The 15,589-nt window shown below is 38.6% G+C and overlaps 1 protein-coding gene across 5 annotated transcripts in view; it reads left to right on the forward strand.

Annotated features, from left to right (window-relative positions):
• Window positions 1–15,589, forward strand: part of LOC107717828 (calcium uptake protein 1, mitochondrial-like) — an 83,015-nt gene that overhangs the window by 58,490 nt on the left and 8,936 nt on the right. For 3 of the 5 annotated variants that reach the window (XM_016524701.1, XM_016524703.1, XM_016524700.1), the window contains 5 exons: window positions 3,546–3,551; window positions 4,491–4,605; window positions 5,415–5,497; window positions 10,038–10,238; window positions 14,018–14,155. In XM_016524701.1, the coding sequence (XP_016380187.1) occupies window positions 3,546–3,551; window positions 4,491–4,605; window positions 5,415–5,497; window positions 10,038–10,238; window positions 14,018–14,155 (543 nt within the window). The remainder of the gene's footprint in view (window positions 1–3,545; window positions 3,552–4,490; window positions 4,606–5,414; window positions 5,498–10,037; window positions 10,239–14,017; window positions 14,156–15,589) is intronic. The other 2 variants (XM_016524702.1, XM_016524704.1) reach the window with 1 other exon arrangement.

A 15,589-nucleotide genomic window follows, 5' to 3' on the forward strand; every position in this document is an offset into this window, starting at 1 on the left:
AGAGTTCTTGCTTTTTCTCAACTTTTATTTTGGCGGAAACGCGCAGGAAGACCTTAATGCTTTTTGTTGACAGCAGATTTATAAATGAGTCTCATTACGAATACGTCGTAGGTATCGCATTGTCACATGCATTGTAAAAATTCAGAACAATGTGACTGAGCAACTGACGACTGTACCAGCGCTTTGGACTTTGAACCCTGGTTAACAAGCAGATAGCGCAGTGAGTTCGTGCAGCGCTGTCAGAATACATGCAATGCGTGCGTGTATTAGAAAACATAACGTTCTGCAGTTTATTTACTAATTGTTTAAGGCCATTTCACGATTTCAATCATCGTACAGTAACCAGCAACAATTACCCCTTCCTCTTCTCATCGAAGACGTGCTGCAGTCCTAAACAGTCTCTCGCTGTCGGTGCTTGTAATGATTTTTGCGGCTTTCTCAAACAGTTTTTAATGCTTCCACACTGCTGACGTGTGTGCTGCATAATAAAGAGTGTGCGCCTCTCACTCTGCGCTGGTTGCTATTTGATCGCGTCACGTCATTGTTCGGTACAATTTATTCGTTCTTTTCGCTTATTCGAATAATTTCGGTTGCCGAACATTCGGTGCATCCCTAATTATTTCATTGTTAATATCTTACCGTAAATTTTTTTTTTTAAATTAATTTATTTTTTTTACATATTTTCATCAGCAGAATGTTTTAATTAAAATTTTTTAATTATCCTAAAGTAACTTATCTCAGTAGAAATCATGTACTTTGCACCTCAAAAACAGACTCAAGTGTCATTTTGGTAGTAAAACCAGATACACCGATAAAAAAATATTCTGTGGTGAAGTAAATACTATGGAAAAACTAATGTAATTTCTACATCAAATAATTTAGTTCAGGCAAGAATTTAAAAAAGTTTATTCTATATCAGTACTCAACTCAAGCTTCGAAAAAATTCGAACTTGTATTTTACTTGGAATTGTTTATGTTTACAAGGATTCTTTGAGTAAATTTATTACAAGTTATTACACTGGTGTTCCCATCATGCACTGCTGCATGAATAATTGAATTTTTCACTGTTGCTTTTGTTATGTTTAGTAACTTGCTGTTTTGTGACATCTGGAGTTCATTTTCTACTCAAAACGACACATTCATACTCAAACACTATCCACTGATTGTTACCGTCATTGTGTATTGTGTACCAAGTATTGAGGTCTGTGTTCATTTGGGTATTAACTATATAGACATATTATTTTAGAAAGTGTAACAAACTATCTACTGCCTTGTTTACTTGGCTAGATGTTTCTAAGTGAACAGTATGCTTTAATAGCATGTTTTTTTAGTGCTGTCAAACGATTAATCACGATTAATCGCATCCAAAATAAAGGTTTTTGATCACATAGTATATCTGTGTGTACTGTGTATATTTATTATGTATATATAAATACACAACCATGCATGTATTCATGTTAAGAAAAATATGTTGTTTATATATTAAATATATTTATATAATATAAATTATATGAATATAAATATATACATGTACATATTTTCAAAATAAATACTGTATGTGTGTGTATTTATATATACATAATAAATATACACAGTACACACAGATATATTATGTAAATAACTGAGTAAACAGAAAACATGGACAGAGCAGTTCATACAAATTGAAAATGTTTAAGAGTGGTTCCATCAAAATCTAGTGATGGTACACACTAGAGAGCTCATCAAATCAAACACTGAACTGCCAACAATTTGAAATGTATTCGAGCAATTATAGAATTTATATGGTTAGAAATATTCTAAAAATTAAAAAAATGCTCCAGGAGGCAAAAAGGTTTTACACGTGTTTACATTAATGGCAAGAATTCAAAACAAGTCTGAAGCAGCCTGAAAACTCAGGCCCAGTTTGATATGAGCACCAGCGAGAGTTGTGTGAGCTCTGAATACATCTTCGGGTTCTCTGGCGGGATGTTTCTTTCTTTCTCATTTTTGCCACACAACCCACATCCTTTTTCATTTTCCTCAGCAGAGACCGTCTGGGAAGGTTCACCTCGCAGTCTTCCCTCGTTCTCCATTCTCATTGTGTCTCCGCACAAAGAGTTTAGCATAGTGTGAACACACGTCCTGCTGAGCGCCCTTTCTTAGTGTTGTCATGATACCAGAATTTCAGTAGATGATACAAATGCTTGTGAAATTCCACTGAAATTACATCATTCTTTATTCAAATTGTGGATACTGAATTGAGTTGGTACCTGGTGTTACTGATACTGTAGAAAGACTTGTTATAGTTACATTGTCATGTCGTCTTGGTACTAAAGTGCTGGTGCGTTTGACATCCCTACTACTAACATTGGATAAGACTGTGTCTCTTGAGTGTCTCTGAAGGTGACAGCAGGGACACAATTAGCTTGGAGGTTATTAGCCCCGCCCCCTCCTCACACACACACACACACGTTTGCTTTTGTCAGCTTCTACTGCAGCACCTGCAGCACGAGCCTATTCCCACTCCGACCAGTTTCAGAGCTGGTATAAAAATAACCTGTGTTCACCTTGTCCCCAGTGCACACACTTCACAGAGAAAACTGCAGAAAAGCAATCACTTATGCTAGTTTTTCATGTTATGAAGACAGTATGTTTGCTATGGCATTGCTTGGGTGTTCTGGGTGGTTGCTATGGTGTTGCTATGCAGTTGCTAGGGTGTTCTGGGTGGTTGCTATGGCATTGCTTTGCAGTTTCTGTCTGAAATCATCCCCTATACCCTTATCTAGTGCACTGTTTGAAGGGACAGCTATTTGTAGTGATGTCCAAAACCATAGTGGACATTAATGATTGTCCTCATTCAATCCCATAATCCTCCTCAATAACAAGTGTAAGGCAGATGTACACTGAATGGCTAGCCGATAGAGAAAACCCATGCATTTGGAGCGTAGCGTCGAATGAACTATTGTGTCTTGCCGCAAGATGGCATTAACAGCACATCCGGTTTATTTATTGTGATGAGAAAGAGCAGAGAGTAATACGACAGACATGAAACTATGCAGGAAAGTTGCCTGGGTTAAAGGTCAATCATTTAGTATCATTATACAAAAAATATTTCACAGATATTTGCAGAATTTTGAGACTAATGATTTAGAAATGAGTATTTCATAGATATACAATAATTAGGGTTAGAGGTCTGTTTAGACCCTGAGTAATAGCAGTAGCGATGTTAGCATTAGCAAACATTGCTAAGAAGAGTTTCAGAGGGAAATCTCATTTCCTAATTTTGATTTACTGATGCAAAAGTGACGACGGAAGCATGTATCGTTTGTTATCGGCTTGTATCATGTTGTCACAAAGGGAGTGTGTGTTCAGTGGGAAGTATGTGTGGGATGTTGCATAAATTCGTGTTTGTGTGTTAGCATGAAGTGAAAAGGGCTGGATTTGGGTGTATGCAATGGTGTGTTTATACACTTATGGTGTGTGGTGGGCCTGATTGTCCGTGCATTGGTCAGGTTGTTTTAATACGCTCTTTCTTCCCCTCTACTCACTGATGGGATCCACCCCAGACAGAGGTAACAAGATGCATCAGCAGAAGCTGAGCTCTGGCATGCTTTTTGTGTGTGTATATGTGTGTGTACTTTCACACTTGAGGGTTCTGATTCTTTCTATGTCTTTCTATGCCAAAAACAGGTGTAAAAAAAACAAAAAAAAAACAGCGTTCGCACCACTGTGGAGTCACCTTCGTTCATGCTCATAAAATGTGAACCTGTTTACTGCGGAAATGTCAAATACTGTGATCTTGCGATTTGTGAAGCAAAGTCAGTGATTGTAGCACTTACTATGTTGTTGTTCAATAAAGACGCATCTCAAATCTTAGTAAGCTGCCTACATAGACAGCATTTTTGAGCATCATAGGCACCCTTATCACATGCTGTTTAGGTGTGCACCTGTGATGTTAAGAACTGCTGTTTAGTCAACTCACTTGATTCAAACATTTGAACACACATATGATTCTGACAATGTTGACAACCTCCTTGATTTGATCAAATGCATCTATTATGACTGTTTAGGTAGGAAACACACTTAATTTGAGCATTTGAACACTCATATGAAGCTCAAAAATGTTGTTTAGGTAAGCAACCCACTTGATTTGCCCGCCTTTATTTGATTGTCTGAACATGCTTGATGTCCAAAAATGCTGTCTAGATAGGCAGCTCACTTGATTTTGAGAAACAGCCTATCATATGTGCTGCTCTATACGTGACACTTATGAAATGTCTGTTTTAACACCCTTTTCATGTTGTTTTATTTTTGCTTGTGTCTTGTATGACTGCATCACTTGCATGATTGTACTGTGCTGTGTCAGTGTTAGCATGCTAGTTCCTTTATCTTTGCTGCTCTGTTCAGACTCTGTGGAGCTCAGCTCTTAAACAGGACTCAGATGCTCCATATGGTGTTCAACAGAAGCATTGCTGACTCTTTCTTCTCTGTTTCTCTGTGGGCTCCTGTAGAAGATCTCTCAGGACAGAGAGAAGTTTGCCGACGAGGACAGCATTTTCTACACACTGGGGGAGTGTGGACTCATCTCTTTCTCTGACTACATCTTCCTCACAACCGTCCTTTCCAGTAAGTGTCTTGAGTGTGTTTTGTGTATTTCTTTTAAATCTCTTTTTGTTTTGCTAGCTGTTATGACAGTGTTGTTGGACTCAATATTGATACCTATAGGTGTAGGCACGTCCAGCATCATGCAAGAGCAAATTTTTTCGCGTACTGTTGTCATTATAGAAGTTACTTTATTCACAGGCTGTTTATCACCTGGTAGTTCATTCCGCATCTAGAAGTTTACGATAATAAGAAGTTATGAAGTTAAAGTGAGCAGTATTGGGTCATGTGATTTCATCATGGCTGCCACCATGACGGTGGACCACCCTTATGTAGGATTAAACAGTTTTTATTAGGCACTGATATAACTGAATCTTTACTTGATGTAAACATTGCTTTTTATGTATCATTATCAGCAGTTTTACATAAACAGTTACCAAAAGTGAGTCGTCCAAAAGTTAGAATATTCCAGAATGTTACAGAAACTTCTAGAATGTTCCCATCCTTGCAAAAGCAAAATATAAAAAAATAAATAAATAAATAAAAAAAACATGCACAATTAGTACAAAAACTTACCTGTACTAAACCAATGTTTCATAACTAATGATAGAAGTTCTAAAATGTACCTGACCAAAATATTGATGCTACATGAAAATAAATAGTACAATAATAATTAGCACCACAGAATTACAAATGAACCATAAAAAATGTGAAACAAATGATCTATTGTAATATTTTTAAACTGTTAAGAAATGCAGAAATATCTGTTATGTGTTAGTGAAAGTAAATGGTGACATACCTTTAAGTTGCAAACTGGTTTTGTCCCTTTACAGCTCCTCAAAGGAACTTTGAAATCGCCTTCAAGATGTTTGACTTAAATGGAGATGGAGAGGTCGACCTTGAGGAGTTTGAGCAAGTAGGTGAACACAAAGACCTTTAAAGGTACAGATGAACACATTTCATTAGTACACTCTCAGGAAAAAAATGTGCAAAAATTGTTCCTTGAGGGGTACAACAGCTTGTCACTGTGGCAGTACCCTTAAAGGCACTGTGGTGCTTTTTTCTGACTGTGTAGTGGCCGTTTGTGTATTTTGTTTACACGTCTTTTCAGCTGTTTGTTTTGATTATGTTTGCCCCTCAGGCTACATTTGCCTTTCATTTGTAAAGTCACTGAGTCATTCACCTGGTTAGTATTAGGTCTTTATCTTTCGCAAAGCATTCTGGGTATACACAGTGCCCACTGGTAAACACACTGTATGTGCCTCAACCAAGCAAATATATTGGCCACATCAAAGGGAATATATTTAATGCTCTTGTCTGTGAATGTGGACCTCCAGTAGTCAGTCTATGGATCTACAGCTGAAATAAGACAAGAGGGTGACATTTAAACCACAAGTGATGCGAGGGTCAAGGCGCATAGTATATTGCCTGTTTGTTGGCCCGGGTTTTAATACGTTTAGTTAGAAATGGAAATTACAAAAAAATAATTTGAAACTTTACACTGTAGAAACGTGAGTTGCTTCTCAGATAAGATCATTTTTATTAAGTTGGCTTGAGAAAGCCAACTTACTGATCCACTATTTAAGCTGCTGCTTCTTCTTCTTCCCTGTTGAAAAAAACAGCATATGCTGGTTAGGTATGTTTTGAAGCATGGCTGCTGGTTTGAGCTGGTTTAAGCTGGCCCTTAGCTGGTCATGAGCTGGAAATGCGCTGGTCCTAAGCTGATCATCAGCAGGTGCTAGTTGCTTAGGACCAGCTTAGGACAGCACATGACCAGCTTAAACAAGCCCAAACCAGCAGCCATGCTTCAAAACATACCTAACCAGCATATGCTGGTTTTTTCAGCAGGGTTCTGAGCCAAAATTTGATCACTAACACCGTGTCTACACCGGAAGCGAGCGGCACGACGCGACACGACAAAATACTATAGAACCCATTATAATCAGTGATGCTGTCTACACTGGATGCAGCAAATCCCAGACAGTAAACTGCTGCCTCGTTCTATCTATGACGTACTGACACAAAATTGATTGACAAATGATTTGCAACGGGTGACGCATCCAGTCATTGTAGACAGACTTTAGCTGTTGCGGCTCCCTGATCTATAATAGAGAAGATATATATAGATCAGTGTTGCGGCACGACAACTGTTGCATCCGGTGTATAGGATCGCAATGAATGACGGCACGAATGATTTGTCGTGTCACGCCGTGCCGCATCCAGTGTAGAGAGAATCACTGATTATAAACACAAAATTCAAATGATTTGCCATGGTCGCTTCAGTCGCGTCCAGTGTAGACAGACGTTAACTGTTGTGGCGCGAAAAAGGTCGCATTCGGTGTAGACACGGTGTAACTCCTCCTAGAGCTTTAAAGCTACAACCACCAACCTCGGGGCAGACCTTCAGACTGGTCTGACTTGGCGTGCTATATCTTTTCTAACTGATGCTACTTACAGTTTTCGTAAACCAGACTATCAAAACCACCAAAAATCCCATAGACTTTCATTGAGGGGGCTGAAAACCTTTGTAAATGGTGTATTTAAGCTGTCTATTGCTATAGCAAAGCGTAACAACTCCCTACTGAAAAAATAGCTAAAACCGACCTAAACTTGTTGGCTGCTTTGGCTGGTCTCCCAAGCTGGTTTTAAAGTGGTTTTGGCCACTTTTTAGCTGGTCAGGCTGGTTTTAGCTGGTCAAGCTGGTAGACCTGCTAAAGACCAAACAAGCTTAAAACAGCTATTTTTATCTTTAACCACCTAAGACTAGACAACCAGCCTAGGCTGGTTTTAGCTGTTTTTGTTTGTTTGTTTTGTTTTTTACTGAATCAACTGGTTTTAGCTGGTTAACTGTTTTTTTTTATTTTTTGCTAAATGATCTGGTTTTAGTTTGTTTTTTTTGTTTTTTTAAATCAGCTGTTTTTTTTTTTTTTACTAAATCAGCTGGTTTTACTTGGTTTAGCTTGTTTTTTTTTTTACTTGTTTTTTTTCATTCATGTTAGCAATATGTTAGGTATTGCAATATGTTAGCAATATACTAGCAACATGCTAATCATGCTAGAAAAATGTTAATCATGCTTGAATCTTGCTAGCAACATGCTAAAAACATTTTAATTGTGTTAAAAAACATGCTAGCAACATATGCTAATCAGGTTAAGAACATGCTAGCAACATAATAATTATGTTAAGAACATGCTAGCAACATAGTAATCATGCTAGAAACATGTTAGCAACATGCTAATCATGGTATAAACATGTTAACAATATGTTAACAACATGCTAATAATGCTAAAACATGCTAACAGCATACTAGCAACATGGTAATCATACTAACATGCTAATCATGCTAGAAACATGCTAACCATGCTAAAGACATACTAATCATGCTAGAAACATGCAAATCGTGTTTAAAACATGCTAGAAACATGCCAATCATGCTAAAATTATACTAGCAACATGTTAGCAACATCTAAACTTTCAAACTTCCAGCTTTTACAGCTGCTTCAAACTTTCAAGCTAGGCTTTCTCAAGCCAACTTCAAAGTTTGTTCTCAAACTTTACTCATCTAGTTTCTATTGAAACCACATAATTCAGTGTCATCGCCACATTGTTTCGCCTTAGTTTTAAAGTCAACATGAAATCAAATTGACCCTATTTACTTTGTTATTGTACATTCATAGTCTTTTTGCAATATGTGTGATTAGTGCATATTCCAAATAAAAAACAAATGTATGTTCCACCTCTAAAATTACTTTGTGATGAATTCTTCATACTATCTTGATTATTTAACAACCACTTTTCACAATCTAATCAAATCCCCATGGATAATATCCCACACTACATGTATATCACTCGGAAATATATTGAGTTCATAGATGACTGATGTTTGATTATATAATTACATTTGTTAATATTAATCATTTAAACAACTAAGCTTATTAACCTAAATATAGTCTAAGGTCACAGGTACATGTTCATCACAGATCATCCTACTGAAGAATTTAAGGTTAGAGCTATTTGTTTTAGGAAACAAATTTTACTCCCTCTCATAACATCAGTCTTTTAAAATGCTACACTTACACTCTATTAAGGGAATATATCAGTCTAAAAATGCTTGATCTTTAGCAGCATTTCAACCCCTGATTAAAGTATATATTTATGCAGTCATTTATTGATTTATTGATAGTAATCTTTAGTTGCTGTCCCAGAACCGCACATACATCACTGCTAAACAGCATGATTCCCTTATTCCCAGAGAACCTCAGGAGCTAAATACCCTTGATGTCCTAGACAGTGTCCTGGTTCCTTCTGGACCTCCACCGGTCCCTGGACACCTGAACATTTACACCTTCACCCTGAAAAGAGTCCTTGAATTCCTCCCAGAGCTTTTGTCTTCCTCACTGTTTCTCTTTTCCGTGGAGTACAGCTTAAGTTCAGTGTTCATCTGTGATTGATAAATAGTAACTTTAGAAAGAATGAGGCTACTGAAGAAGGGAGGAACTTCTTTTTCTGTCCTCCTCTTTCTCCTCCTCTTAACCCTCATTCTTCTTCTATCCATCTGCAGCATGAGGAGGAGGAGGAGGAGAAAATAAAAGACCAATAGAAGAACAATAAGGAGCACATAGAGCTTCTTCTTGTTCATATCCACATGATCCTTCTCCATCTGCCAATCTATCTACTTCCTCCTCCTTTTTCTTCTTCTTTTTCTCCTACCCCATTCTTCGCCTTATTCTTCCTACTCCTCATTCTTCACCCTTCTCCTCCTCCTTTTCTACTTCTCCTCCTACTTCTCTTCCTCCTCCTAATTTTTTCCTCACCATTTTTCTCCTTGTCCTTGTTCTTCATCTTTTTCTCCTTCTCCTCATTCTTCACCTTATTCTTCATCCTCTATCTCCTCATTCTTCCCCCTTCTCCTCCTCCTTTTTCTACTTAACCTCCTACTCCTCTTCCTCCTCTTAATTATGTTGCTCCTCTTCCTGCTCCTTCTTCTTAACCTCTTCTCTCTTCTTCTCATTCTCCTCCCGTTCTTCTCATCCTCCTCCTCCTTCTCCTGCTCTTACTCCTCCTCTTCTCTTCCTCTTCCTCCACTTCTTCAGCCTCCCCCTTTTCTTATCCTCCTCCTTGCTCTTCTTCTCTTCCCCCTCCTTTTCCTCCTCCTCCTCATGTGCCTCTTTCACATTTTTCCTTCTTTTTCTTCGTCGTCTTTTCATCCTCATCCTCCTTGTCCTTCTCCCCCTCCTCCTTCTTCACCTGCCTCTCCATCTCTTTTGCTGCATTACTTTCTCTCTCTTCTCTCTACTGATATTCAGTGTGGAGTGTTTTTCTGGTCCAGGTGGACGCTGCACATTGGTGGTAGAGGCGATTCCTCCTCCCTTTAAAGCATTTTGAGAGGAGTTGCAGAAGAGTGCTACATAAATGTAATGAGTCATTCGCATGAATCATTATTTCTGTTTTTCCAGGTTCAAAGTATCATCCGTTCTCAGACCAGTATGGGCATGAGACATAGAGATCGCTCCACCACAGGAAACACTCTGAAAACAGGAGGCTGCAGTTCAGCCCTCACCACCTACTTTTTCGGGGCTGACCTGAAGGGCAAGCTCACCATCGGCAGTTTCCTGGAGTTCCAGAGGAAATTACAGCACGATGTACTAAAGCTTGAGGTATGGCACAGAAGTCGAGGAAGATGGAGAAGTGTAGATTACACATGAGAGATGACAGAAAAATAAACTGAGGTTGAAAGTTGTCAGCTACTGTCACCAATGGAAACTCAGACTCATGCATAATTTACTACTGCAACCTCCCTTCCAGGACAGCACGCACTATTCTGTGTGGAATAAGGAAGCATTAAACCTAATTTAGTGTTATGGGAAGAAAGAAGAAAGAAAGAATGAAAGAAATAGTAGTGATAAAAGGGTCTAGATCAGTGGTTTTCAAACCACTGTGTGTGTGTGTGTGTGTGTGTATATACATTATATATACAGGATTTGAAATGAACTTTTTCAGTCACCAGCCAATTTATCAAAATTATCATCACATCTCTATCATCTCTTGTACGTTAAATTAGTAAAACATTAAACTGAGTGTCTAAATAATATATTTTAATATTAATCATGCATGCAATAAACGTTAAAGCAGAATTAAGAAAGATGTAAACTGCATCTCTCATTCAAACTCGCTTGCTCCCACACTCTCTTCCAGCTCTTCGTTTCTCCGCATTGGATTATGGGAAGTAGTGCTTCAGTGAGTGTACATCAGTTGTACACTTGAAATCAGAGAGGATTGTGGGTAAAAAGTAGTGAATTCATGTAGGGAATGAACTCGTTCACTCAGAATTCGGACAGCACTACAAAATGTCCACCCGATATAGTGCACTATATAGGGGATAGGGAGCCGTTTTCGGACACAGCTTCAGTCACAGTGATAGCTGGATGCTTTGTCCATATTAGGGATTTCCTCATGAGTTCTATTACTTCTGTGGTGCATATATGGAGTTTCTGCACGAGGGCGCCCTCTGGCGTCCAGTATGAATGAAACAGACATTACATGTGTTTATAGCGCTCAATAATGGGCAGTCCATCCTATATTGGGTAAAAATAGGAAAAAGTAATACTTATCTCAAAAGAAATATGGTAATCCACGTTCCAGTGTGCAGAAGTGTACAGGAGTTGTTTGTTTTGTTTTTTTATTATTATTATTAGTTTTAAAAAGCGCATTTTAAATCCAAGCCGAACTGAAAACCATGGTTAAAAACCAGAGGTATGTATTGAACCATATATATATAATGGCATGAAGCAGGGCTGGGGCGGTGGAGCGAATGTTAATGAGCAACAACTGCTCCACACACCGGTCTCGAGTCCCACGGAGGAGCTCCAGAAGGATCAGGCTCAGTTCCAGGATCAAATCACTCAGGGTGCTTCTGAAATTAGTGAGGGTGCTTTAGCCTTCATGCACATCTATTTTGACATCATATTTTGTCCAGTCCATTGTTATGATTATCACTATATCAGTCATTGCGATTTCAAGAGAGAATCCTCCATTTATATGCGGATGTCACTCCTAAAACTTTGCAGGTTGTACGCCACCGCGTTGGTCCTCTTAGCAGCATGAAAAAAAAAACTTTTATTCAAATTCTGAATGGATTATATATTAGCCAAGAAAGCACGCAAAAAGTCATAATCACTGAAAAGCTGTCACTCATTTCACTTTATCACGATGTCAGAAAATTCTGTTATAATCAATTAATCTCTTATTTACATCACATCTACACTTTGTTTGTTATAACTCGGGATGAAACAAAAACTCTGGCGTTTTGAGTGGTGAGTGGATTCTGACTAACCGAAACACCTCTGATTGGCCATTGCATTCCAGAAATCAACAGATATGTCTGTGACTCTCCAGAGCACAAACACAGAGAGACAGATTCTTCATTATTTCCATTATCTGTCAACCTGCTCTTTAGATATCTAAAGTCATTGGAAAAAGCTGGTCAGCCGTGGTACATGTCCAAAACAACTTGCTTTGTAAAAAAATAAATAAATAAAAAAGAAAGAGAGAGAGATGACCGGTAATGTAAAGGTCAGTGAGGGTTTGAGAGCCATTGGCAGCAGTGCGGCGTGAGTGACACTGGATGTGATGTAACTTCCTCAGGGACTGACAGAGTGTCAGTGCTTCACAGCCGCTGACACAGACGCTGGTAGATCACTGTCTGACTCTCTCTTTATCTGCTCTTTGAGATGTGCTGAGGCTGCAGCTCTGTGCTTTGTCGGATATTCCTCAATCTCACCCACCTTCTATCTGTTAACAGCTCCCACCCACAGGACAGTCTCATTTTCAGACTGAGCTTCTAAACCTGAGATGACAGACAGCAGAGACGAGCCTTTACTGTCTCACAGCCTGACAGTCACTAATAATGAAGTAAAAATTGTTTAGACCAGAGCTGTGTGTCCCTTTTAAAGAAATAGCTCACCCCAAAAATGAAAATTCTGTCAATTTTTTTCACTCTTGTTTTTTTCCAGACCTATTTCTTAAAGGGATAGTTCATCCAAAAATGAAAATTAGCCCATGATTTACTCACCCTCAGGGCATTGGCGTATCTGACATTCCTCTTTCAGACAAACACAATCGCAGTTATATAAAAAATTGTCCTGGCTCTTCCAAGTTGTATAATGGCAGTGAATGGTGCCCCTGTTTTTGAAGCTGAAAAAAGTGCATCCATCATAAAACTACTCCACACGGCTCTGACCGGAAGCTGGAGATTACAGTTTATACATTTTTAAAAATCTATATTTTTCTTACACTAACGCATCGTTTCGCTTCAGAAGGTCTTTATTACCACCCTGGAGCCATGTGGAGTAGTTTTATGATGGATGGATGCACTTTTTTTGGCTTTATGTTAAAGATAGAACTCAGTGTGTGAGGCGTGATAAAACCAAATTAGCCACAGATGATTTCTTTCATACTGGGACATATCCAAGTGTAACTTAATATAAGTAAAGAAAAAGATTAAGGGCAGGGACTTTGTTCTATCCATCTGTTGCTGATTGGTTGGAGGCAGATCTGAATGCGAGTTTACAGACCATTTGTAGAAAGGGGGGGGGGTTTATGCTTACTAAATAATTTGAGAAGTTCTGCAAATGTCACTGGAGAGAAGTCTGTCATTTTACTGAAAGATCGCGCTATGACATTTTGTTTCAGATTTTCTGAGATTTAATTTAACATTTGCATAGATAAATCATTCCCAATAAAATCAATAACATGCATTTGGAAAATAGATAGGGTGAATTTTAATTTCATGCCAACTTTAAAATTGTCATTTCAATCATTTTTGGACTTGTTGTAATGTTATTGTTTACATTTCAGGCTTCATTTGAAATTTAAAAAAGTGCTCCAGAGCTGATCTCCAGGTCAATACATAATATGCTATATATTTATCAAAACAGTTGATCATTTTTATTATTTTTGCTTAATAATTACTCATGAGCTAAGCGCAACCAGCACATCTATACCCCCGCCTGTACCCACCAAGTTTTAAAAGTGACATCCGTGCAAAAAACTATAAATATATTCACCATAAAAGCGCATCTGAAGCCGATAGCTATGTATGAGAAACTGACCCAAATTTAAGTTATTGTTCACTGATAATAGATTTCCACCTTGGTTTTCAATGCCAGTTAATGTTTCAAACCTGGAGCATTCATGATGGAAATTTTTATTTTCAGTTAATCTAATGGTCAAACCCTAATGCATTCCAACCAGAGAGAGGTGATTGACTTTTGCTGTCAGCTACTTTAAATCCTCCAATCCTTTATGACCTGCCGCAGCTGTGCCCATGCTTAAGTATTCAGTTGAACATGAATTGTAAATGATATTGACCAGCTGAGCACAAGATTCACTTCTGAGGCCATTATTCAGCATTTCTTCTGTGTATGTGTGTGTGTAGTTTGAGAGGAATGATCCAGTGGACGGCAGGATCACAGAGAAGCAGTTTGGAGGAATGCTGCTGGCCTACAGTGGAGTTCAGTCTCGCAAACTCAAACAGATGCAGAAGAACCTCAAAAGGATGTTCAAGGATGCTCAGGTAGGCAACATGCCAGTCTGAAAAAGTGTGTGTGTGTGTGAAGTGTCACTGTTAGAAGAGCACAGTGAGTCCTCTCTCTCTCTCTATTAAAGAGATAGCTCACCCAAAAATGAAAATTCTGTCATTAATTCCTCACCTTCATGTCGTTCCAAACCCGTAATACCTTTGTTCATCTTCAGAACACAAATTAAAGGGGTCATATGATGTAATTTCATTTTTTCCTTTCTCTTTGGAGTGTTACAAGCTCTTGGTGCATAAAGAAGATCTGTAAAGTTGCAAAGACTAAAGTCTCAAATCCAAAGAGATATTCTTTATAAAAGTTAAGAGTCAGCCACACCCCCCTAAAACGGCTCGTTCGAACACGCCCCCACATATCTACCTCACTATGTGGCAAGATTTGCATAACGCCGCCCAAATATTCACGCAAAGAAAGAAGGCGTAACTTATTGTTGTTGCCGCTGCCGCCATGTCGTGAAGACGCTGTGTGCTTCGTTGTGAAAGCGAAGCTACTTTGGTCTTCCAAAAGAGGACGATATCCACTTCGTCATGCCTAGAGCTGATCTGTGCTGGTCGCTGAGGAAATACATCAACTTAGTGCTGTGGATCACCGGATCGACTTTTTTTACTTTAAACCGCATAAACACATTTCATTACACCAAATACACAAAATAATGTTCTTTTTAGCAGCATCATATGACCCCTTTAAGATATTTTTGATGAAATCTGAGAGCTTTCTGACCATGCATATACAGCAAGGGAACTACCAAGTTCAAGGCCCAGAAAAGTAGTAAGGTCATCATTAAAATAGTCCATAGTCCATTCACGAGAGTACCACGATGCATGCGTGTGGTGCTGCTGATGCAGGAGCTGGCATTATGACGTAGAACCCGGATGCGCTGCGGCTTGTTTACAAGCAGAGGAATGCACACACATACGTCGTGGTACTCTCATGAATGGCGGCGGAGACTGACCGGAAGAGAAGAAATTGTTGAATAAAGTCATTATTTTTGTTTTCATTGCACACAAAAAGTATTCTCGTAGCTTCATAAAATTACGGTTGAACCACTGATGTCACATGGACTATTTTAACGATGTCCTTGCTACGTTTCTGGACCTTAATGTGACTGAGCTTCTCCTGAGTTCTTATGATCTTTTCTGTCTTCCTTTTCCCGTTACCTCTCAAACACACATCCTAACTAGGGGTGCAACGGTTCAACTTACTCACGGTTCGGTTTGTATCACGGTTTTAGAGTCACGGTTTCGGTATGGTTCGGTATGTGCTATGTTTTGGGAAAAAACTATATTGTCAAATAAAAATAAAGAAAATAAGAACAAATAATCTAACTACAAGCAATAGGACAAATAAATGCAATAGAGCAAAGATACAAATAAAATAAACAGTGATTTTCAGTTTTTTTTAGGTAGGTCTAACAT

The sequence above is a fragment of the Sinocyclocheilus rhinocerous genome, unplaced genomic scaffold, assembly GCF_001515625.1.
Source record: "Sinocyclocheilus rhinocerous isolate Xijiao unplaced genomic scaffold, SAMN03320098_v1.1 scaffold780, whole genome shotgun sequence".
In the NCBI taxonomy this organism is placed as follows: Eukaryota; Metazoa; Chordata; class Actinopteri; order Cypriniformes; family Cyprinidae; genus Sinocyclocheilus; species Sinocyclocheilus rhinocerous.